General features: G+C 39.1%; 1 protein-coding gene across 4 annotated transcripts; it reads right to left on the minus strand.

The window, feature by feature from the left end:
* Positions 1-812: 812 nt before the first annotated feature.
* On the minus strand, positions 813-23,158 carry LOC116710072 (verprolin). 4 transcript variants are annotated; one of them, XM_032548914.1, is made up of 8 exons: positions 22,758-23,158; positions 11,896-12,122; positions 10,026-10,083; positions 8,506-8,584; positions 8,340-8,381; positions 5,922-6,385; positions 4,937-5,074; positions 813-3,051 (listed from the first exon to the last, which is right to left on the minus strand). In XM_032548914.1, the coding sequence occupies exons 2-8, from the start codon at positions 12,027-12,029 to the stop codon at positions 2,518-2,520; spliced, it is 1,449 nt and encodes a 482-aa protein (XP_032404805.1). In that variant the 5' UTR covers positions 12,030-12,122; positions 22,758-23,158; the 3' UTR covers positions 813-2,517. The 4 variants fall into 4 exon arrangements, with proteins under 4 accessions (XP_032404805.1, XP_032405038.1, XP_032404881.1 ...); XM_032549147.1 differs by lacking the exon at positions 8,340-8,381 and having other exon boundaries at positions 5,922-6,475; positions 8,551-8,584; XM_032548990.1 differs by lacking the exon at positions 8,340-8,381.
* Positions 23,159-26,639: the final 3,481 nt, after the last annotated feature.

A 26,639-nucleotide genomic window follows, 5' to 3' on the forward strand; every position in this document is an offset into this window, starting at 1 on the left:
CTCTTAAATGTCGATTGGAGTTTTTGAATTGATTTGAAGTTGCAGGTATACGCCATTTTATTTCTGGGCAACTTAACTTTTGTATTTGTGCATAAAATGAATTAGACAAAAAATCCTAATCTAGTTGTTGGCACAAACAATTAGCAAACCACATCAAGTCAAGCTCAACTCAGGTGTGAAATTATTCTGAAAAATGATTTCCATTCACAAGTAGACACCAACTGCTTATAACCTTTAAACAAAACCTCACTCCAAAACTCCTGATCTATCCCATTTAAAGTTGTGCAGAAGAGAAGCATTTCTAAAATGATGCCAGAAATAGAAATAAAAAGGTTTACAAATAGTTTTCCTCCTTTTAAAAATCTAAAAATAGAAATCTCCTGGCAGCTTTTAGGATCAGAAAAGCTTCCTGCTTGCTTCTCCCTCCACTTTTTAATAAGCGAGACTATGAAATAAAACGTTTTTTTGTTTTTTTTTTAAAGTGCCACTTTATTACAAAAGTATAAACTTGACTTGACATTTCATGAATAGTAATCTTGATATAAAACATTACAATCTTTTGCACTTTAGCACTTAAATTACACGCTTTTTCGAATACAAGACCCTGTAGTCTGAATAGCAAACACACAACATTAGCTGCCACATTTAAAACTTAGCAGGGCTTTTTCCAAGAACACACCGTAGCTTCATGGCTTCGATAAAACAACAAACAGAGAGTAACACGGAATATTTTTTACATTGCAGCTGTTTTGCAGTTTTGTGTCACAATATAAGTCATTCCAAAAAACACAACTAAACATAATAGAAAAAGATAGATTTCTTGACACTGATGATATATTTATTATTCTTTCTCTTTTTGTCATGTACATACATGTTGCATCAACATTACAGTATAATCACATTGTTTGTTGGGGGATATTTGGTTGAGTGAAGTCGCTGTTATTGTTCAGGTTTTGGATGTAAATTTATGGTTTTGTAAGGGGGAAGGTTGATGCTCTTTCGGTTTACGTCTTTATTTTTTTAATTTTTTTGCGATGTATTTTAACACTGATAACAGAGAGAGTGTTCATCAATGGAGTGATGATGAGACGTGACATTTGGTCACACAAGTCAGTTCCTGTTGTAGCGCTCCACGCTGCACTTTGATGGAAACCCAAGCGGATTCATATGACCACAAGGCAGGGATGGTCCACAGATGTGACTGAGCAGACAGGGGCGTGTTGAAGTGGGGGGCGTGAGGGGTCCGCGGACCGTTCTCCCGGATTCATTTGGGCCGCAGCAGAGCATCTAAACACCGCCAAGCCAAACACATCCTTCATCAAACCGGCTTAGAGCTCCACAGAGAAATAAAGCAACACAGTAAAAACAGAAAAAATAAACAAAAACGGTAAACAACCAACTACAAAAGAAAATAAAAACATTCATATAGAAAAACCACATGACAGTGCTTGTTTTTTTTTTGTTTGTTTGTTTTTGCTTTTTTTTTTTTTAGGCATGCAACTCGTAGCAGGCAAAGTGCAGGAACAGGATCAACAAAGTAAAACACTTCATATACAGACAGCAGTGGAGACAGTGTCCAGTCCATGTCGAGTGAAACTTCATGGAGGGAAGAATCCGATTGGCTTTCTTTTTTTCTGTTAAGGTGAGAATGGTCTCAATTTGTCAAAGTTTTTAGGAGGAATGCAAAAATGTGCAATTTTTCATTATAATACTCTTTATAATTTGTTTTTCTTCTTGGTCCCTGAGCTTTCAAGTGTTTTGATTAATATTTAATTTGATTTATATCCTGGTCAAATATACAGGGAAGGCTTGTTCACCACAGACTAAGTGCTACTAAAATATTTCCTCAATTAGAGGTCCAGCTTGAACCGAACATGGGGCTATTTTTATCCGCTAGAATTGAGGAAGAATTTAGGCTTTTGACTTCATTGTGCTTTGCACAGATGTATCAGTAAAACTGAAGTGCTACTGTTTACCTACAGATCACTCTGCAATGGTCTTGTGCTCATTTATTATTCACTACCTTTGGATTCCTTTAAGGTTTGCAGACAGGACTTTGTATTCAGCCCAGGTCATAACAGATCAACATTACCACCCAAGGCCTCTGCACTGCAAAAACACTACATCTTACCAAACATTTTTTTGATCTCGTTTCCAGTGCAAATATTTTATTACACTTAAAGTGAGAAAAAACTAACTTACAAGTAACTTTTCGGAAAGATGTAGCAGCTTGTTTTAGGTCAATAAGGTCAGGACACCTTAAAAGAATTACTGCCATAAAACAAGCTGCTCTATCTTGCTGAAAAGTTACTTGTAAGTTTGTTTTGCCTAATTTCAAGTGTACTAAGATATTTGCACTAGAAACTGGAGCAAAGTACTTGGTAATATGTAGTGTTTTTGTAGCGTGGCGCCTATGAATGGCCCGATGTCATGACTTTAATGTAAACGGTATGTGTGGTGAGCATGATGGGACCCAGCAGTGTCAGCTCAGAGGGGGGTCACAGTGCAGCCGCTGCCTCAGAGCCCCGTAACGTACATCTCCATGCCGTCGTTGAAGGTGAAGATGGTGGTGGTGCTGGAGGTGGCGGAGCCCTGCTTCAGGTCGCCGATGCTCTCGTACAGGTTCTCCCCCGGCAGCAGCAGGGCTTTGGCAGGAAGGTGTTGCAACTTGGGCGTCTGCTGCGTGGGCGGCGGCGGCGGAGGGTGCTGCTGCTGCAAGGGCTGCTGGGCTTTCTTCCTCCTCGGCCGCAGTGTGGCACACGTGTTCGGAGGCCGCTCGCGCTTCCAGGCGCCCCCGCCTTCCATATTGTCGTATGCCGGGTCGCAGTCCTCCGTGCCGATGGACTCGTAGCAGTGGTCGTCCAGGGAGCCCCCGACCGCTTTGCCCTCTTGAGGGGCCCATGTCTGCGGTTTGACCACAACGCTGAATCCACCGTCTCGGTCCCGGTCGCCTCGACCCAAGGTCCGGAAGCCGAGGTTCGCCGGGGGAGAACCCGGAATCGCTCTTTTCTTCTTCCCAGGTTTGCACACTTTGGAGTACATCTCTGCCACCTGGAATCAGACAGGAAAATGTTTTTTATTCAGAGACGTTAAAAAGATGTTCAAGGATCCTGGTGCAAACAGCTGCTTCACTGCAAAAACACAAAATCTGACCGGTTGTCTTCTCTAGTTTCTAGCGCAAATATCTCAGTGCGCTTCAAATAAGACAAGACAAATTTACAAGTAACTTTCCAGTAAGATATAGGAGCTTGTTTTATGTCAGTAATTCCTTAATTTTGATTTTACAATTTACAGATTATTTCACTTGTAATGTGGGAAAAATATCTTGTTATAAATGGAATAATCTGCCAGTGGAACCAGAACGTTTTCATTAGTATTAGGGAATTATTTACTTAAACAAGTTCCTATATTTTGCTGAAACGTTACTTCTAAGTTTGTTAAGTTATTTCAAGTGTACTAAGATATTGGTAACAAAATTAGACCAAAATTACTTGGTAAAATCTTGTTTTCGCAGTGTGACCAATAATGTTACTCTGTACCTGAGTGGCCTTTTTACTCCTACTTTAGTAATTTCCTGCTACTTTTTACTTTTACTTTGGAATAAATAAGTTTGGATACTGCCAAAACTTACATTGTTTTGCAAAAGTATTTGTTTGTATTCAGCGCTCTGCAAAAATAGTTCAAGTCCAGTGAAATTAACTCTCTGGACAGACACAGGATGATTATATTAAATCTGTTTTCTGCACAACTGTAAATGTTTTTCAATCCATCCATCTAGCAACGCAGTGAAAAAGTCCTTCAGGGAGCTGAAAGAAAATAAAATACTCTGTGGCAGAAACACCTGCACAAATATGACCTCCATTAAAAGTAATCACCAGCAAAGGAAAAGAGGAATCCTCTCTTCGAAACCGAACACCAGCGGCAAACAAACAAACCTTCAAACAAGAAAAGGCAGAAAACACTGGAGCTCACTGACCGGTTTTCAGCTTTTCTTAAAAAACTTCATGGACGCTAACATTATGACACCGTTTGTGTTTTCATCAGCGTCACAAAGCAATTAAAGAAACCTGACTTATTTCAGTAAAGCCCCAAAGGGCTGAAGCTAAAATAAAACAGCTTTAGTACGATTAGTAAAACAGATATTTGTTGACAACGTCTGCAATCTTCAACAGATTTGACACTTTTTTCATTTCAGACACTAAAATGTACAAAAAACGTTTAAAACCTGATATTTTTTATTGCAAGGAAGAAAGTCAGATATTTTGTTTACGTTTCTATAGACTAGGGGTGTTCAAAGTGCGGTCTGTGGGCCATTTTTGGCCTCTGAACTGAATTTGTGCGACCAAAATCTGCCAATGAAAGAATGATTCAAATCCTGTTCTTACCTCTGACAAATAAAACATTTGAAACCACATGTTTTAAAAAAATATATTGTTAAGGAAAGGCTACAATAATATGAGCTTATTTTAAGATAATAATTCCTTAATATTGATTTTTAAAAAGCACTAGTTCCACTGGGAGATTATTTTACTTATAACATGGGAAAATGTCTGTTATAAGTTAAATAATCTGCCAGTGGAACTAGTACTTTTTAATCAATATTAAGGAATTATTGACTTAATCAAGCTCATATTTCTTGCTGAAAAGTTACTTGTAAATTGGATTTGTCACTAAGATATTTGCAATAAAAACTACACCAAAACTAGTTGGTAAGATTTTGTGTTTTTGCAGTGTAATCCTATATCCATTTCCTGCTGCTTCATAATTGTGCATTACTTTGACTGGGCCATTAGTGTTTAGGACAAAAATCTGAAAAAGTTCAATGGGAATGAATACTTTCCTACATTGAATGGATGTAAATAAATTGATTTGTAGACGTAGTAGAGGTAGAGAACAACAAACATTTTGAATCGCATTACGAGTCGTCGTCACTCACCACTGCGGCAGACGGTTGTATATTCTCCACTAAATGGGCTCCCAGTGGACCCAGCGCTTTATTCTGGAGCATCAGCATGTCATCATCCTCTGGAGGCTTCCAGATGTACTGCTCTCCATTGCCCATAAACATCACTTCCTGTCAGCACAGCAACAAGCCACGCTTTAGGACAGAGTTGGTCACATGTTCAGGCATGCTGCTGCAGAGACGGGAAGACCTCTCCAGCTGTGAAAACTGCATTTTGAAACGGACTCATGGGTGACAAATTAACCTCTCTTAAGACATGGCGTAGTGTTGGAGTCGTGCTGAATGGATTTCATGCGGCGCTGAAGAGATTTTCCCTGAAAGGTGGAGCCTGTGAGGAAGCAGGTGCTTTTATTGTAGATGACTCAATTTCAGCGAGTTGCATCATCCAAAAGGAAATCTGTGGCGGCCAGACCTGTGAGCAAACTGCGTACGCTTGTAAGCCTGTGAACTCTGCGTGTAAATGAACTCGGGTCACAGCAGACAGCGCGACCTTTGTGACCTAAAACGGGGGCAGCAAATGGTGTCCCACTGTCACCTGGAGGGGAGCAAAGAGCTATGCGTGTACAGTAAAAACCAGCCAGCCAACCTGCAGTCCTGCTGCTGCGAACATATGGAGGAGGTGACACCGCTGAGGGCAGAAAGACAAGAACCCGACCACAAATAAACAGGTTCACAGCCTGGACTTCAAAGAGGTTTAAGCAGAAGTGCCAACGTATGAGAACGGCCGGGGGAAACTGCATCACTGGCACAATTACAGCCACCAGGGCAAAAAATTTTAAATTGTGCCATGTGAACTAGGCTTTAGCTTACACACCAACATGCATTTTTACTCCTCTTCAAAAGGAAATCTGAGAGCTGAACATCCAGGTAGGCAACCTTTTTCAATGTTAACTCTGTAGAAATGTAGCAAAAGATTTCAGCAACCTAGTAACCAAATGATGGGATAAATTGTACCAACCTTTGGGAATGATGGGACATTGAAGGCCTCAATGTTTCTACGAGGCAACTTTGTGCTGTGGGGGTGAGGCGGCGGGGGGGCGGGATGCGACGGTGGCCCGTGGCGTGGAGGTGGAGCAGGCGGCTCTGCCATATCCGTCCCACTGTCCCTCTTCTGAGGCGCCTTTTCAGCCTTCCTCAGCTTCCTGACGCAGGCGTACTCCACCGTCTCCGGAGGGTGTGGGGGAGACATGACCGGGGCCTCGGGTTCCGGCAGCGCTCCGTCCACCTCGCCGTCCGGGTCCGGGGGCGCCGGGGTGTTGGCGGGAACGGCCGGAGGGGCCGGAGTGTCCGTCTGCCCGGCCCTGCCTACCATGGCGTAGAGGGCATCGTCAGTACGTGCAGTGGAGGAACGTTGGCCCACTTCTGAATAAGTGTGCTCGCTGTCCTCTCCAGTCCCAGAGGGGATCTGGGGAAGCTGCCTGCCTTGAGAACGAAGGTCAGAGTTAGACCAGCGGCTGGGCAGCGGCAGAAGGTCCATGCTGGCTGGACGTTTCTTAAGATGCCTCCGCAGGGCTCATACTGCCGGCTGTTATACTCTCTGTTCAGCTGACACCCTCCAGAAAACAGAATTCACATCCCTCGATTGACTGATCCTCAAAGGGTTTACGAACAGGGGAGAAAGGAAAATCTGACGGTAGGGCTGAAACGATTAATCGAACAAATTGTGATTAATCAATTATTGAAATAATCACCACCTGGTTATGTAGTGGCCCCCTCCTAAGAATATGGGGAAGTGAAATTAGAAGACTAATGAATGGGAAAAGGAATAGTTCAAAGTATTTGAAGTAGATCTGAAATGATTAATCGTGATTAATTGATTAGTGAAATAATTGTCAATTAAATGAGTAATTAGTAGTAATTTCTACGACTTTGTATTTTTGTGTTTTTATGATGTAAAGCAGTTTGAACTGCCACTGAAATGTGTCACACAAATAAAATGGATTGATTGGTTAATCGATTAATCGCTAACTGGATGCAGACTCGTGACACAGACAGAGCTGGAGACCACCCAATTATTAACATAGCTTTTCTTTCCTATCGCCCCCTTCTGGGAAGGTGGAGAAGTGAAATTAGAAGCCTAATCAATGGAAAATAAATAGTTCAGAGTAATAGAAGTTGAGCTGCCTGCCTCAACTTCTATTAGTTGAAGTTGTCCAATTATTTAGTGGACAACTAAATAATTGTCCACTAATTTAGTAACAGATTAATGGCTACCTGGATAACAGAATCATGTCACACAGGTAGAGATGGAGATGCCCCAATCTTTTCTAGCGCCCCCTCTTGGGAAGATAGAGAGATAGAGAGTATTTGAAGTAGGACTGAAATGATTAATCGGATTAATTGATTATTTAAATAATTGTCAACTAATGTAGTAATTGATTACTACATTAACTGGACTACACAGACACTTAAAAAAGCCTTTTGCTGAAATAACAAGCTTAGAGTGTACAAAAATGTACAAAAATATATACATTTTGCATCCAAGATGAAAAACCTTCCTTGTCTGTAGATATGTTCAACCAGAACTTAGTGTCATTTTCAGCTTCACCTGTTTCAAATTCTGTAAATACAAATATCCTATTAATCACCTTTGCTATCCAATTATTAATAAAAAATAAAAAAAATCAACAAATTGACCATTTGTTTTTCGCTGCAGATGCATCTTTTGACACAAATGATAAAGCGTACACTAAAGGAATGTTGTGGCATTTTTGGCAATAAATTTATTTTCTTATTTATAAAAGGAATTGCATTATTTGCTTATTTGCGTCTTTTAATGTATTCCATATTTTGTAAAAATGAAACATAAAAAAGGCTCAAAAATCTGAGAATATGCCTATTCTTTACCCGATTAATTGGTTAATCATCTGAATAATTGATTACTAAAGTAACTGTTAGTCGCAGCCCTGTCTGAAAGAGACAGCAAACTGGGAACTGACATAGATGTTTGAGTTTATGGATCCAAACTGGCTTCATCACGCTGCAGTGGAAGCGGGACAAATATGAGGCAGGACATATGTTTCTATCTCTTCAAATCCTCCTGGGCGCCTGTCACGGTGCCCACAAACGCAGCTCCCTGTTGACTCCGAGTGATGGAGCTCCAGGAGTCGCCTTGGCGCTCTGATTCCAGCATTTCTCTCTTTGAGAGAGAGAAATGCTCATAAATTAGGTCTGAACAGTCTAATTAAATAAAGCTGAATCTTAACTATGATGTGAATTCTGTTTGTGGGTAAATTTCTCATCTTATGTCCTCAGATTTTCTCATATTTTAAGGGAATTTGGGCCAGAACGTGTATTAAAGAGTCCAGGAAACACTGCAAAGACCTTCAAACTCAAAGTTTGGTGTTTTTAATGGTTACAAATAAATGATACTTACAGTGTATACCCCGATGCTTTGTGTTCATGTCCCAAAAATCAACTTGAATGACACAGAAATTATTTTGTCATGCAGTTGAAACAAGAACAATAGTTTCTCCATGACAACAATGAGGTACACTTTACAGGAGCACACAACAAGGTTTATATGTGAGAGATGCACTCACTTTTGCCATTGCAGTTCATCTTGTTCATCTCCGTGTCAGATTTACTGATGGACCGCAGCTTTGACTGCTTGAGTATACCCTGAAAACACACACACACAGAAACCAAGAAATGTCCTCAGAATGATTTTGGTGAATTATGTTAAATTAAATTGAGCACAAAACTTTAAAAATTAAGTTTGGTTGATTATTTCTTTATTGTAACAATATGTTTTGGCAGTAATTCATATACCATTGGAAAACCTTCTGATTTATCCTTAATTGACACAATGTTTGTGAGGAAAATGCATTTGTAGATAGAATTGAGTATGTGGGTCACAACTATAAAAACCATGAAACCTTCTTCACCAAGCAGCTGGTCTTGGTGCAGTCAATTCTGCAATTGACTTGTTTTGAGCTCCTGGTAATCCAGGTACTGACAGTCGTGTTAAAATGGTCACTAAAGGTGTTTCCACACCTGATAGTCCAGCGGATTCGGTTTGATTTGGGACCAAAATTGTAACATTTGTTACATTTTCACTTTTACACTACACTGCGCACATTTGTAGGATTTCTGTGTCATCTTTGGTAAAAGATCATGAGACATTTCTCCTGCTAATGCTAGACACATCGGTTTGATTTTGTTGTATTCACCCAGAATGCCTTGTGCTGTAGTCCACTTCCTGCTTTTGGAGCTTCTCTGGTCCACTTGGCGAACATATATGCATTCGAACCCCTCAAGAGTTCACTTCAACCAAACCAAGACCAAGGATTTTAGGCGGACCAGAGTTCACTTCTTTGGTCCACATTAGAGTTTTGTTCACATCTCCCCAAATGAACCAGACTTTCTAGACAAACGAACTAGAGTTTGATGAAAGCTGTATGAATGCTCCTTAAGTAGCACGGATGTTGCTACAGCTGTGAGTCTTTGTCTGCTCTGGAGTGACCTCTAGAACCATCTCAGAATTAAAGGCCAAGGTTCAGTTAAAGGATTTAGCCATTTTCAATCCACATACCCAACTCTTTCAGGTTTTTTAACTTTATAAAATACATTGCCAATAAGTAGGGGTGCACCAATTGCAGCTTTCTGACCGATTGCTGATTCTTTTAAGAAGCCTGACCTGCCGATTCCAATTTTGACTAATACCAATTAGTTTTAGTCTGAAATGTCGTTAAATATAGCAAGAATGTCACTGAGTTGGCAACAGTGAGGGATTGTTGTTAACTGAAAGCGTGCAGTCATGACCCGGTGGGCCGGTCCATCAGTGAAACGTCTCTCACTGCAGAGCAGAAGAGGACAGTGGCTGATTTTTAGACCTTTGCTGAGGAAAATAAGACTGGTGGATAAGATTGGCTTCACATACAAGTTTCAGCCTATCACCAATCGCCCAAAATTAAGGAAATTGTTTGGCCGATAAATCGGTGCACCCCCACTAATAATCTTTGTTGCAATAAAAGAATATTAAATTGTTCTTACTTTTCTCCTAAATTTAGATATTTTGGCTGCATTCCAATTAAGATATTATGATTGTTTTGATACCTACCATGTCCATGAGGCGGTGTTTTCCACCTTCACCGGGGACATTGTGCGTCTTCCCCTTCCTGTGATAAAACACAGCACTCTGTCATACAGGATGCAAATCTGATGCTCTGATAGTGTGCAGCGTTTGTGCCTGAGTCCTTCTTTTTTCTTTTAGTACAAAGCTGAGTCATTGTACGACTGCATTCAAGAGAACAGCACTGATTCACATTTGCACATATGCCTGCCAGTGGTGGGAGTAGCTAAGCACATTAAGCCAAGAGCTGAATGCATTTCCAAAGAAGAAATGATTGTTCATTTACAAATAATGTTTCTGTCTCTGAAAAATCTGACAATTCATTACAACTCAGTCACAGCAGGGAGAGAAAAATGTATTTTTAACAACAAAAAAAAAGAAGTCTTGCAGAAAAAGCCAGTACTTGTAGGGTTGATAAATTGTAAGTAGTTTAACTTACAGCAGCTAAAGAAGAGATTTGAAAAACATCTCCCCAGATCTATTTCATTATCAGTCTGAGGAGCAGCTTTGTTGGTTATTCCACAGCTTTTTTAAGCATTTCTCTTTTTATATTTCTATGTATGTAGGCATGCCAGAGCATGAACATGAGTTTGATTTGATCTTTCATCTCCTACTTTCCAGATCACTTTGAACAGCTTTGCCAAACAACATAGTTACAGCTAATTTTCACGCAACCAGGCAATGTCCCGACATTTAAAAACCATGAGCAGTCTGTTGCCAAATCCTTTTTTAAAGTGTACAGTATTCAAAAGGTCACTGTCTGAGTTAAATGTCAACATTATTATTATTTGGTTTCATTTAGATATCCAAAAAGCTTTAAATCAAATCATAACTTTCAGTGATGCAGAAGCATCAAGCTTTGAATATAATCTTCTTTATTTCAAACTGGTTAAATGCTGCAAAAGCCGCAGTCATGATAGGTAAGACAGAAGTGAAAATGTTTTGATATTTTTTAGCTGAGAAGTCGTCGCTCTGTTTGAAGATAAAATGGTTTCATCACATCAGGAAGAGCATTCTTCTGCAGCTGAACTATAGCTCAGGCTGCGTTCACACTGCAGATCTTGATGCTCAATTCCAATTTTATTTTAAATAGAATTTTTTCGCTTTACAGCTACAACTAATAATTATTTTAGCTATCGATTAATCAATTATTCTGACGATTAATCAGTCAAATAAACCAATTAATCTAATGAAAAATCTGCAGATTTTTTTATTAAATGATTTATAAACAATATTTAAAATACTTTAAAAGATGCAAATAAACAATTAATTCCTTTCATTTTATTGCCTAAAATGAAATAACATGGCATTCCTTTAGTGAATGCTTGATCATTTGTAACAAAGGATGCACCTACAGCTAAATAAATACTTTTAGCAGCAACATGTGGAAAAAGCACAATTCTTTCTGTTTAATTTAATATCAATACAGTGTAGAGATGATCTGTTGGTTATTTTTTAGATTAATAAATGGAATGAGCTGATTGTTTTTTTAAAGAATCTGAACCAAATGAAACTAAAACTCTACCAAGAACAATGAGGAGTTATTGGTAGAGCATATTTGCAGACAAAGGAGGTTTAATTTTTTCTCTCAAGTGCAAAAAGTTTTTCTTTTGTACAGTTTTGGTTTAATATTTGCTCTGATTGTGTTTTTTCAGCAAATGGCATGATTTCAATAATTGGTTTATGATGACTAATCCAATTAATTGTTTCATATTGTGAAGTATTTTGAATTAATAACTTAGTGCGACTATGTCTTTTCAGGATTTGGAGTATCCTTCCCACCTCTGGTGCATTTTTAACTAAAAGTGGCTTTACAAGCAGTGGTTAAAATGCACGGATCATGCAGTGTTGCTCTCACCTCTGGCAGCCCACGCAGAGCACCACAATAAGGATGGTAACAACAAAGGCTGAGGCAGCAGCGATAGCGCCCAGCAGCAGGACCTTGCCGTAGGGAGGAGCCGTGAAGATCAGCCCGTCCTGCATGGAGGCCATGTGGGAGCGCTGGCGCTCACTTGCTCTCACACACACACACACTTACACCCTTACACTCATGCACGCAGCGAGGTGCCACGGTGTCACTGGGATCTGCAGACACAGAGAAGTGCTTAATTACAACGTTATCTGACCTTTCTAAATCATTACAAATAAGGATGCAAGTTATTGATGAATGAGTTCTTCTAGAATTGACTGATTAACTAACAGTTAATTCATAGGCATCAATTTTCTTAAAAACGTGAATTTTCTCTTATCAAGATGGCTTTTCATAACATAAAGGGCTAAATTTTTAAAATAAAATATCAATATTAAAAATGCAAGTCATCAATGAGTTAATCTAAAGTTGATCGTATTGATCAATTAACAACTAATTGATACGCGTCCATTTCTTAAAAACCTGAGTTTTCACTCGCATCAAGAACATGAAGGCCAAAATATTTCATAATATGCTGAATCAAAAACAATTTATTTCATTTTGACATCGTCAGCTGTATAAAATACTCAGTGATTTTGCAGAAAATTCTGTTTTTCTCACATTAAACTGAAGACATATTTATAAAATACAACACAAAAAAATAGTGTAAAACATTTCACCATGAACAAAGAGATATTAATACAAAAGTACCTTCTGTGTTTGCTCTTTAAGAAATTTAAAAACTTCGCTTTGGTGACCTTAAAATCAACCGGGCTCAATGGCGTCATGTTAAAATGTTTCTGTTATGGCCGCTTTTCTGTCATCTCCTCTTCTTAGCACATCAGTAATATTTGAATGAGAAGCTAACACAGCTCAGCCATACAGCTCGGCTGAATGAGCGCTATTACGGTATTAAAATAAGAAGTTTGTCGTGTGTTTATATTTTAAAACAGAACCGCATAAAGTGCATTTTCATCCCATACAGACTTCGTCTCGACCGTTTATCTTTACCCGGGGATGCTACGGCCCGCCGCCATCTCTGTTTCTTTCGTCAACGGCTCAGCTTAAAATGATCAGCGGCGCCCTCTGCTGGATGGCGGCCAAACTGCAACACTAAAGATTTAAACGGACTTATTAGGTAACTAATAAAAATTAATCGTTTGCAGCCTAAAAGCGGCGCAGCCAGAATCAAAAATGTCCTCTCTGTGTTGAAGGCATAAGGAGAGCAGTGGTTTGAAAAGGACAGTCTGATTTCCCATCCAGCGCAGGAGTAGTGAAGTGAATAGACATCCAGCCTGAGGCCCCTGTTTCTGCTTTAGCATGTTTAGGGATTACTATGCCACAGTTACAGACATCAACAGCACAACTTCCCACAAACACACATTTTCGCATGTTTATTTTCAGCAAACCAACAGTAAAATGATGCCTCTTTGGTTGAATCTGGTCGAGGGGAAGATCGCAGAGTCGATCTGTTTGTCACACAACTGTTGATCCATATGGGTAAATAATTACCCCCATCTACATTTGAACCGCTGTAAAACCAACAAACATGCATCGGAGCTGCAGTGAGTCAGAGCCGAACATGCCAGCAGGCAGAGGAACCTGAAACACTGACGGAGACGAGTGTGAAAGCAGAATGAGCATACAGAAACATTTCGCCTTTCTTCCCTCCCCCGACTCTCTGTTCCTCGCCGCCTGCCACGTAATTTCTTCTGGCAGCGTAATATGTTATAAATAAACAACAAAAAACACAGAACTGCACCAAAAGACCAAGCAAACAAGTCTGATCTCTGTCAAATCACGCCATCTGTCTACCATGACACTGTGTTTTCATGTGTGTTTCTCACTTGTCTGTCAGAGCCAAGACGGCTGCGTCCTGCATAAGGACTGCTTCAGATCAAGCTGCATATCTTCTCTTTCTCTCAAATATTTATTTTGTTCTTAACTGACTACAGTTTGTATCTTGTCCCTTAACAAAGCATCTTTCTTAAAGTATTAATTTAGAGCGGCCTCCATGTTTATTCTGGTATTTTGGTCTTTGTCAAAATGAGAAAAAGCATGTTGATAAACTAAAGTAGAGGTAATGGCTCAGAGTAACATTAAACATGTTGTGTTGTTTCAGAGTAATGCCAGAGAAAAGTTTTTATTTCCGTCCCAACATCACAAATGTAAACATGTGAAGTTTGCTAAACTGTAGTGGGACTTTAACTGGCACCACGTGTTTTAGTCAGATGATGTGAAAATTGAGCTTTACTACAACAAATAAAGGCAGGAGGGTTTGGAGAAAATCAATGAATTAATACACGAAAACGCTCCACATGCCCAGTATGGATATGTTAATATTTGAAACAACAGGACTTAAAAAATAAAAGATCATTTGGTTATTGAACGGGATAATGATCCAAACATATGGATGGATGGATGGATGGATGGATGATTGGTTGGTTGGTTGGTTGATTGGTTGATTGGATGGATGGTTGGTTTGGTTGGATGGATGGTTGGTTTGGTTGGATGGATGGTTGGTTTGGTTGGATGGGTGGTTGATTGGATGGATGGATGGATGGATGGATGGATGGATGGATGGATGGATGGATGGATGGATGGATGGATGGATGGATGGATGATTGGTTGGTTAGTTGGATGATTGGTTTTGACGGTTGACTGAATGGATGGATGGATGGATGACTGGTTGATTGGTTGATTGGTTCAATGGATGGATGGATGGTTGGTTGTTTGGTTGGATGATTGGTTTCGACCGTTGATTGGTTGGATGGATGGATGATTGGTTGATTGGTTCAATGGATGGATGGATGGTTGGTTGTTTGGTTGGATGATTGGTTTCGACGGTTGATTGGTTGATAGATGATTGGTTCAATGGTTGGATGTATGGATGGATGGATGGTTGGATGGATGGATGGATGGATGGATGGATGGATGGATGGTTGGATGGATGGATGGATGAATGACCTTTTTTGCAGAGGAAATTAGGAATAAATTCTGTAATTCTGAATATTTTCCCATATTTTTTTATCAGTTTCTCCAGAACAGAAAAATATTTCAATCAAAATCACAGATTTTTTTCTCTGAGACGAATCAAAACCTTCAGCGATAGAAAAACATCCTCTGGTTTGTTTGACGCCGTCTGACAACCAGCGACTCCTCTTCATCTCCTCCCACGCCGTTACTGTCACAAATAACCGAGTAATCTCAATTATTTGGATCATGTCTGAACAATTATCAAGGCTGTCTTCATTCACAGGCATGAAGCAGCAACAATAACAGGTTATCATAACAAATATGCAACACAGATACTACAAAACGTGATATAAGAAGATAATGATGCAATCAACAGGAAATGTTTTATAGTCTGAGAGGCAGAGGGCTCTAAGGTATTGTTTCCTAATGATAATTTTATGTCTACTTATAATACACTTATTTTGGATTTTATCACCAACCATAAATACCATTTCCTGATTGCTGATGAGACTCATTCTGGCTAGAAACACAAAATATAAATATAAGTATATAAATGTATCAAATCACAGACGTATTGTTTTCAGTATCTCAGTTGCAAAACATTGTTTGGTTGCAATGTCATATTCAAAGAGCCTGAAAAAATTAATCTCACAAATTTTTCAGGAAGAAAATCTGGCATTTCTGGGGTTGAAAAGGAGAAAATTTGCTATAAAATTTTGAGATTAATCACAAAAAATTTCTAGATTTTTGAGTTTCAAAAGTTTTTTTTCTTTTTTTACTTTTTGAAACTCATTTTTTTCTACAACATTTCTGAGATTAATCTTAAAATTTCTCGATTTTTTTCTAGAAAATTTGTGCTTCAGAAATTTGCTCCTTTTTTCATATTTTCTAGAACATTTCTGAGATCAATTTAAACATTTCTGGATGTTTTAAAAGCAAATTTTCATTTCTGGAGCTGAGAAATTTCCTTTTTTATTTAAAAAAAATGTATTTTTTTGCAGAAATGTACTAATTTTTAATTTTTTTCTAGAATATTTTTTAGATTAATCTCAAAATTTCTGTTTTTTTAAAAGTAATTTTTCAACTTTTGGAGTTCAGAAATATCCTTGTGTTTTTTCTAGAAAATATGTAGTTTTATGCATAAATGTTTCCTTTTTCGTGTTTATTCTAGAACATTTCAAATTAAACATTTCTGGGTTTTTCTCCAGCAATATTTTGTTTTTTTTGAAGCTCTGATCTTTCCTTGTTCTTTCTAGAAAATTTCTGCAATTTATCTCAAAATTTCTGAGGTTTTTTTTTCTAGCAAATTTTTAGCTTTTCAGACTCAGAAACTTCCTTCTCATTTTTAGAAAGATTTTTGCAGAATTTTGCTCATTTTCTTCTACCCATATCTCTAATACGTCGTCATAAATAAGTGACATTTCCATGACAACTATAAATCAAAATTCTTACCTTGAAAAGAAAAACATTTTCATGTTAAATGATGTAATCAGCCACACCTATTTGTTGTTTTTTGTAACATTTAATCTGTATAAGCATCACATCACAGCATATGAAAGCAAGACTAGCTTTTTGTGAGCGTAATAAACACATTAAAGAGACGGTGAAAGTTTGCTCTGCTTCCTACTGTTGCGGGTTTGCAGACTTTTTTGGTAATTTGCATTTCCCTCAGTAGACATCCAGACATGAATCCAACTGTTCCCAGCATGAAATCTAATTTGCAGCAGATTTCCCACACAGGCCTGTTCGGTTATTCTGTGCACGCTGATCTGAGCCTCCTCGCTTTGTTCAGGGAATCCTAACAAGCGGGAACACAACAGCTTTGTTTTCTGCTTCAAATCACTTTGATTATCATCATCACTGTTATTATTAAGCTCCATGAATAAGGGACATTTCAGCAGCAGATGCCCAAGTATTATAATTACTTCTTTAAAGTATGATTTGTAAAAGTGAATATGTTTTCCCAGCATGACTATCAAACTTGTTTTGATAGCTGTAGCAGTCTGCGGACTGCGTTAAATGTCACGGCGTAGAATCCATCATGCACGGATCATGAAAAGTCTGAAATATCAGGCTGGATTTAAAGAACAATATGCATCTTTTCTCGACCGTGTCAGGATAATTGTATCTTCGCTCATTTGACAACAGAGCTGAGTGCCGGAGACAGAGAGGGTAATGAGAGAGAAGAAAGGGGGAAGGTGGAGGTGTGGAGGAAAAGAAAGAAGACGGGAGGAAGGAAGACATGCGTGGGCGTCGTGTGGCAGGTGTTTGAAGATGATGAGAACAAGATGTCACATTTCCCAAAGAGGACTCCGTTCCTTTACTTTATTCCTTTCCTTTAATTCACTTTACTGCTTTGATTCTTTTCCTTTAATAATTTCCTTTACTTACTTCCCATTCCCATATTTTTCCTTTACTTTCTTTTCCATCATTTACATTTTCTTTCCAGATTGTTTCTATTTCCCCCGAAGAACATTTCCTTTCCTCTCCCCTTTTTTCCCCAGATAAACCTGAATTAAATAAATTCAGTCTAATTTTCAAACGCTGCCTAAAACTGGCGTCATTTAATCTGAATATAAATCCAGCTGTCCTGTGGCGGCGTCAGAGGTTTGTTAGAAAATATCAGAGAACAAAAGACTGAAAACCACAGCAGAGAGGTCAAAGGTGAAGTTTAAAAAACTGTATCTGAATGACTAAAGTTAAATCTGTCATCTGAAAATGAAAGATTATGCTTGCAATTGCAAACCCTAGAAGTGATCTGTAATGTTTCCTCGAACAGATGAGGATAGATCTACGGGCGTTACAGAATTTTCAAAATCATTTTTAGATAATGAGATTTTAGTTTGCTCTGTTCAGTTTGTTTTGATCTGTTTTAGGGCGTCTTGTCACTTTAAATCCAAATCAAATGTGCAATTGTACAATCCTACATCTTTGAACAGCATTAGTGGAGCCTCCTGCACAACCAACAAGGATCCATTAAGTGATTTCTGAATGGTAAGTTAAGAAAAAGACACTTGTCTTTTCCAGCAGCCATTGTACAGCGTTAAAACCAGCTGACCAAAAGTGCTGGAATTCAGCTTGGTTGCTAGGTAACGGGCTGGGCTTGACAGGGGTTGCTAGGTAACAGCACAGTGACCCTGGAATGTGACTCAACAACTGGGAAATTTTCAGACACCAAAAAAACGTTAACTTAATGCCAGGGTGTTTTTTTAAAGCCCTTAAAGGAATCAGACGACAGGTTTGTGGCAACTCTGGAGGAGATGCAGAGATTCATAACAATAAATTGTAATAAATTGTTAGCTCTGCTTTCACAAGCCAGGAATTTATGGAAAACTGGCAGGAAGTTTTCCATAAATTATCTCCACAAGCCATAAATGAGATGCAGCAAACACTAAACCAACACAACATCCCCACATGGTGGTGGCAGCATTATGTTGCAGGGATGTGCTGCTGTGGCAGGAACAGAGAAGCTGGTGGGAATTGATGGATGGAGCTAAATAATCCGGGAGAAATCCTGTTGGAGGCTGAAAAAGACTAAATCTGGGTTGGACCTCATTAATTATTTGCGTTGTTAAAAAAACCGAACAATAAAAATAGCCTTTGTTTAGTATTTCCTCACACCGTTTAAAAGTGTTGAAATAAATTTTGCATAAAAAATGCTGAATATAACTTAACTAAATGCATTTCGATTAAAAGTTTTAACATATTTACAATTAATTTAGAAATTTTTATGAATCGATTGTTAAAATATTGTGGATCTTAATCTAACTGAGAATCTTTGTGTTCCTCCAATCTGACTTTTATAAAGAAAAACAGGTAAAAATTATAGTTTAATAATCAAATCTGGTAAACAAAAGGTTTGCAGCTACAATTTTACCAAAAATAATTGCAGAAAGAATTGACTCAGTTAGCTTAAGACAAATAAATGAAGTTTCTCAGATTTTATTTTGTAAAGAAAACATATAAAGCCATGTATAATTCTCTTCCACTTAGTCAGTACTTCATGTTTTTTTTTTGTGGCTGTAACACGACAAAATGTGAAAAACTGAAAGCGTTATGATTCAAGGAAATATTTACAATCAGGTAGTTAAACATGTTTCCCTTCTTAAATCACACAAAGTTGAATTTCTGTACTTTTTTTAATAGAAAGTCAGTTAAAACTAAGCACCGGCATGAAGCATTCTGGGAATTTATCTTCTGTTTATGGAAATTAATAAATTAATCATAAAGGTAGCTGTTTGTTCCAGCTGACCTGTTGACTTGGATCCGTTTCATTCTCTAAACGCCTTAGGAGGAAGACTGAAGAGTCGCAGACAGCACATTTGCTTGACTACACACATTTCATATCACATTTAAAGGTCACCATAATCTCCTTTAGCTGAATGTTTATGGTTTTGTTCAGGATGCCGAGCGAGGCCTTGAAGGCAGACAAGCGTTTAAGGTGTAATCCTCGTGGAAAAGGCACTTTGAGGAACGCATTTAGCCCTGGTAGCAGTCAGCGGGAGTTTAATTTTCTAGGAACATGTTCTGCGTTTACATGCGTTTTCATTATTAATAAAACCAGAGACGGTTTGGAAACAGGCGGCCCGGCTCCGCCAATCTGCCCAGGTTTTCATAAACCACCTGGGAGTTGATGTGGAGTGAAATCCTCACCCTCCGAGGGACACAAATAACAGCGACACGGTTAAGTGTGTGTGTGTGTGTGTGTGTTTGTGGAGGAAGGGAGAGCGAGCGAGCGAGCGAGAGAGAGGGGAGGATGCTATTGTGTGAGAATGTGAATTAGGTCAAATGTTTGCTTGCAAAGATTAACCATGCCCCTGTGAGGAAGAAGGCTGAAGCCTGCATGTGCAACTCGGGTCTGGTGTTTACAGCGCTGCCTCTCAAGAAAACACCGCCGACACAAATATAACAGCTCAAATATTAAAGCTACTGCTCGGACTTTTCCACAAAATCAATTAAACTCACCTCAGACTTGAGTTTGTCACCTATAAAACAATGTGTGAGTAGCTGGGTTTCCATTACAAATGTGTGCAAAATCTTTGTCTATGTTCTGCTAATGTTGGGAAAATACAATTTCATAATTTCAATGTTTCCATCAAAGTAGAAATAAATTAAAATCACACATAAATAAGCTTGCTCATGCAATTAGTCAATAAAAACCACACCAGTGATGGATGTAAACAGTTACATGAGACATATTCAGAATTCAACGAGACGCCGGCGTCTTTTTCAGGCGTTGGAGCGACAAACCCCGCCTACTTGGGAGCAGGTACATATGTAGCGTTTTGTAGATTTAACAGAAGAGCTATGGATTTAAAATGTTTAAATGACACAACTTCTTTATGAACTGTGTGATGCTGGGAGAGCGAAAAGTCATTAAAAAGCAAGACATGCCATGACGACCACTTCCTGTCGTCTTCTTCTACGTTTCCCCCAGTAGTAACATCCTGCTGTTCATCACGTGACTTTTGCCACTTTTTTGTGATGTAAAAAGTGCTTCCATTGAAGTTTTGTGAAATACAATAGACTTATACGTAGCTAACTTTGGCGTATTGACAGAAACGTTATTAACATGAGTGTATTGTAGACTCATAGTCATGTTAGCTGTGACGCTAGTTCTCATAGTCAGCTCTGTATGGCTCCTTGCAACGCACAAAGGGATCCCCCCCAAAGTCCAAAGCAGGATGGATCCATGTTTTTATGTTATTTACTCCAAATTCTGACTCCAGCATCTGAATGGATGCTAGAATCGAGACTCAACCAACAAGAAAAGATTTTTCCAATCTGTTGATACCCAATGTTGATGAGCCTGGATCTGGGTGTGGTCTTCTGCTGCTGTAGCCTGTCAGCTTCAAGGTCCGACATGCTGGAAGGATAAGTTATTTAAGCTAAACTATTGACATCAGCAAAGAATTGTATAATCAAAGTCTAGTTTGTTTATCTAGAAACTCGGGTTTGATTGAGGAGGCCTGAATACATAATCAAACATTGATGCGGACCAAAAGTGAAATCTGGTTCATCTAAAAACCTCAGTTCAGTTGAAGTGAACTCTGTTGTGGTTCGAATGCACCAAGTGAACTGGAAACCACACCAAAAGCAGGAAGCGAATGCTAATTAGTTAATTGAGAAATTGGTCGTTACTTTACTAAATACAAAAGAGAAATCCTACAACCACTAAAATCTGACGCTACTCAAATTTTGTTTAGATTTTGTGAAGAAGGAAGTTGAGTTTCTTCATGAAAAACATCTGATGTCTTCTTCAAAGGTTTTCATGTAATTTCCTTCAGTAGTTCTTGATCCACCACGGGGGAAGCGAGGAACAGATTTTACAATTAATTCGGTTCGTTTGACACAGTGCAGTGCGAAAGTGAACCACAGTAGATCAAAATGTAACAAACGTTGCAAATTTGGTTTTCAATTGAACTGAGGGTACCAGACTATGAGTTATGAAGACACCCGTAGTTCTCGGTTTGGTTGAATGAACTCTGTTGCTGTTCAAATGGATATGTGGATGCAAGAAGACCGGAGAAAGCTCCAAAAGCAGGAAGTGGGCTACAGCGCAGGGCATTTTGGGTAAATACAACCAAAACAAACACGCATATCTACTTCTAGCGGGAGAACTGGCTCGTGTTAATTTTTTCTCTTACCAAAGAGAAACACGAAATCCTACAGCTGCTAAAATCTGATGCTACTCCATTTTTGTTTACGTTGTTTAGATTTTTGTGCCTTTCATTCAGGATTTTGCTGCAGCGCCACCACAGGCGAGGAGGGGAACAGATTTTTCAGTGTGAAAGCAAAACAAAGCATCTGAACATGTAAGAAATGTTGCAATCTTTATCACCAATCAACAGACAATCAGGTGTGAAAACACTCAGTCAGCTGGAAATCTTTGCTATATTTTCAGTCAGAACTTGTGTCCTACCATCGCCCCTGCTCAATGTGTGTTTTCCTGTTTTCTTCATTTGCTAAAATAAAGATATTCATGCATGAAGGGCTTCTCTGTGTGTGCGTGTCCAGGGAGGGAAGCTCATGATGGTAACAGCTCAGCAGGCATCAATCACACTCAGCCTGCTGGCTGGCCGGCTCGCCGCGCCTCTGGGTTCAAGCTGCAGCAATGCTGCTGACAACAGGTTACAAACCAGCACTCCACTGATGCCGACTGACACCGACCTCCATGCAAGGGGATTTTGTTTTTTCTTGTCTCTGGGTGTAGGTAGAAGCTAAAAAAAAGAAAGAAAATCCATTATGATGCGGTGCTTATTTTCAGGGTTTTGCTTCACTGAGCCTGGAGCCCGGTTCCCTTTTCTGCGTCCTTTAATCATCAAAGCGTTTCCGATTAATTTCCAGATCAAAGTGAGGATGCTGTGTCCCCGAGGTCAGCTGGTAACTAACGCGACAAAGCCAGATTCCCCTCCACACCCCCTATTAATCAGCCACGATGGGGGTGAAGGAGGAACGCTAAAGGAGGGTCCAACGTTAATGATCTTTATTTGCTCCACATTCAAACAAACACAGAGAGAGAAAGAAAAAAGATCAGCCGATCGCCTCCCTCTCATTAAAACACAATGAAGTTCTCAGATGAATGCGCGTTAAAGCCCGAAATAAAGAGGCGATGCGGTGATGCTGAGGCGGCTGCGCACGTGTGTTTGTGTTGGATGGAGGAAACACAAAGAGACGCAGCTTATATTTCCTAGAAGAATAAAAGATGCTTATCGAGCTGAATCTATATGTACATGAATGACCCCCCACCCCCTCCGCTCCTCTTCCTCCTCCTCCTCCTCCTCCCTCCAGCCTGTCACACTCTGCTTTGCGCTATAGCAGCCACCCGTACTCACTCAGCTCAGAGGTTTGGAGAGGCGCAGCATCGGCTCCGGTCGCTTCCTTCAGGTTCTGCTTCCCCTCGGACTGACTCAAGCTCCCTGCGAGCATAATCACCGCCAGACCTTCACGGGCTTCACAGAGCGGGGATGCAGCGCACTTCATGTGGCATCCTGTCCGCGCACCCCAAGCCAAGAGGGGAGGCTGGGAAGAGCTCACCCTGCGCGTCCGCGTCCCCCCCTTTATCCTTATCCTTATCTGATGCTGCTGCTGCTGCTGCGATGATGATGATGCGCCTCCAAAATTATCTCCGACTGCCAGGTTTCAGCTCCTCGGTCCCTTAAGCTCCCTCCATCTCGGCTCGCATCCCCTCAGCTCGGCTACCGCGCTTCCATGTGACACAGGCAGAGCTGGAGACCCCCCAATTATTAACCTGGTTTTTCCTTTCCAGCGCCCCCTGCTGGGAAGATGGGGAAGTGCAATTAGAGGACTAATGAATGGGTTGGAAAGGGAATGGTTCAGATTAGTTGAAGTAGGGCTGAAACGATTATTATTTATCAGTCGATTAGTCGTTAACTGGAGTTTACAAACTCAAAAACATGCTGAAAGAACAACTTTCTCAGAACATCAATTACACCAAAACTCTACAAAAAATGTCAATTTTGCATTCTAAGGGGATTTATTATAAACAATTTGCATTTTTCACATTTTTGTTTTTCCAATAGGGTCTCAACTGCTTCGAAAAACAGCCCAAGCTTCTTTTTTTTTAAAAAAAAAAACAAAAACACACACATCCAGTTTTTGGCAATAAGTTTATGTTTTATGGCCATACAGTGAGCTGTTTCCAAATCCTTCCGATTGTTGAGTCACATTCCAGGGGCATTGCTCCGTTACCTAGCAACCCCAGCCAAGCCCAGCCCATTACCTAGCAACCCCAGCCGAATTCCAGCACGTTTGGTCAGCTGGTTTTACCTCGTATGAGCTGTACACTGTAAAATAATTTTTTAAAAATCTCTAATTTACTCTAAATTTACTCCACTCTGTGGTTGCCAAAATTTTGCAGCATTTATACAGTAAAATGTACTGTAAATTAGAGACACTTTTTTACAGTGTACAATGGCTGTTGGAAAAGACAAGTGCTTTGTTGTTGACTTTCCATCTGAAAACCATCTGCTGGATTAGTGTTGATTATACAGGAGGCTCTACTAATGCTTTTCAAAGATGTACTGTTGTATTACTGCTCATTTATTTGCAGCCATTTTGATGTTTAAAAAATGCGAGTGTAAACATCAAGTTGGGGGCGTGGCCAGTACCAGCTTATTTGCATAAAAGTGACAAAGCCCTAAATTGTGAAAGGAGCTAAAAAAAAAAATACAAAGCTAAGCAGGTGAAATTTTGTTTTCTAATAATAATTTCATGTAATGAACATATTTTGTATAACACATAGACGTATCCTAATTTGCTTAAAATAAGGGAAGAATAATAGGTTCCCTTTAATGTTGTTGTTCTGGCATTATTTAGACTGAAATACAGAAATACAGTTAAATGTCAATCAAAACACCTGAAATATTGCTATATATTATTAAAATATTTGGTTGGAAGCAGAAAAGTGAACGCCCAGAGTCCAAAATGAATTAAAAGTAAAATGAATATTTAATTGTAACAGTGAAGTTTGACTACTTTGACTCCTGCACACTGAAACTCAAATCCTGTGTAACCAGAAAACCCCCCACAGTTTGTTTGTGACCTGTGATGTGTGTTTCTTTTGGTCTAGTTTGGGGTTTTTAACACTTTTGAAGCCTTCAGCTCCTCCACTGTCCCCACCTGCTGGAGTCTTCAGAGCACTGAGGATGAGGAGCCACCTATCAGAAGGCAGCGGACGGTGTTGCTGTATGAGGGCTGATCCATGCCGCGCTCAGAAACAAACTGAGAGGTCTTTTGAAGGCCTGGACTCCAGTGTCCTGCCACGAAGGCACTTACGTATGTGTACTGCATGCATATACATCTCCACATCTATTTAAAGGTGAACTACTGTGCTTCCCTGAACAGGTTAGGACAGATTTATTGGCTACACAAAACACGTTCATCACATTTTTTTCACAAAATCATTGAGATTTTAGTCTGGCCAGGTTTATTTCGAGCTCCTTTCAGAATAAGATTGTTTCGTCACATTAAATATAAATAAGCTGTTGCTGTTGCCATGCCCGCCAACTCAACGTTTACACTCTCACATGAAAATGGCTGCAAATAAATGCGCAATTATGCAACCGTAGATCTCTGAAAAGCATTAGTAGAGCCTTCTCCACACCCAACAAGAATGCAGCATGTGGTTTCTTAATGGTAAAGAAAAAACAAAACAATTGTATTTTCCAGCAGCCATTGTACAGCGCATACAGCTGTAAAACCAGCTGATCAAATGTGCTGGATCTCCTCTTGGGTTGCTAGGTAATGGCACAGTGCCCATCAAATGTAGCTCAATAATTGGAAGGTTTTTCGAACTGGAAGGGATGTGTGCCACTGAACCGCCATCTTAGTAGGCAAGAGCAGCGAAGAGCAAAGGTGAACGATGGTTTGAAACCAACAAAATGAAAGTATATGAAACAAACAGCACTTATACTCATATTTTTCTATAAGTTAGATAGGAATGAGATGAGAGCTGTTTTCACCCATCAGGTATAGCCATACTGAAGGCTGCTGAGAGGTCAACTTGACCTTTGTCTATTTTTGTTTTTATCAACTTTTTAACAAGGAATTAGTCCAATATAAGAGATTATTTAGTCTTTCTTAAAGTGAAACATTGTTTTTATCTGGGGAATATATTGCTAAATGTTTCATTGTCTTTGACAATAAAGATTCTTTTCCATTCTACTTTATACATAGTTCTCTTGTGACGTCACACTTCCAGGAACATTGTAGCTGATGGCCATCTTGGTAAGTATCCGTAACTAACTAATGGCAGTTGCTATGGAGTTGGTATGACAACAATAAACAAGGCACAAGCTTAGGACTAGTAAAAACAGAAACAGTAAGCTCAATTAATTTATTCAAAGTAAACAGTTTCTTTGTAAGATTGCATCAAACACAATACAAAGTTATTGCTTATGCAAGTCATCAAAGTCATATTTCTAGCATAAACTGCATAAATAAAATGCTGATGTTTAGTTTATTTAGTATGCTAGACATCATTTAGCTGCAGCAGTCGTCCACACACCAACTTGTTACAGAAATTAAATAAATAAAAAGACATGTAAGTTTAGGTTGAATACAATTAACTCTAGTGTAATAGATTAAGTTCCCGATCACTAAATCACATTGTTTGGAGTTTACCAAAATATTGTTTTACCATCATTACATAAAGCATCAGTTGGCACTGAGTAAAGTTGCATAACACAGAACGACATATTTATTTTCTGTACATCAGTTCTAATGCCTCTCTTTTTAATAGCATGTGTAGTAAAATGAAAATGCATATTTTCACTAATGTATTTTGAAATAAAATCACAGATATAAACAATATTCCTGCAACACAGAAGTAATGAGTAACTTAAACTTATTAAACTTTAACAAAAAGCCACAGGTGTGTGTCTGAGTCTGGTGAATTTTTGGTTAAAACAATATTTAGTGAAGTTACTCACAGTGGGTAGAGAATCCAGAAATTTTGTTCAAAATAAAATTACTCAAGTAAAAGTTAAAAGCACACTGAAGTAAAGATACTCCCAAAAGTAAATGTAACTGAGTAAATGTAACTATACTGAACAAAACTATAAACGCCTCATGTTAAATGGTAGAGTTTTATGAACATTTGGGTTACGCAATATATAGAGAAACTCAAAGTATATTTTCAGTAATTACTGATCTTCATATTGGCGTTGATGACATCGTGGTTTGGCCATTTGCAG

This window comes from Xiphophorus hellerii, chromosome 1 (genome assembly GCF_003331165.1).
Source record: "Xiphophorus hellerii strain 12219 chromosome 1, Xiphophorus_hellerii-4.1, whole genome shotgun sequence".
NCBI lineage: Eukaryota > Metazoa > Chordata > Actinopteri > Cyprinodontiformes > Poeciliidae > Xiphophorus > Xiphophorus hellerii.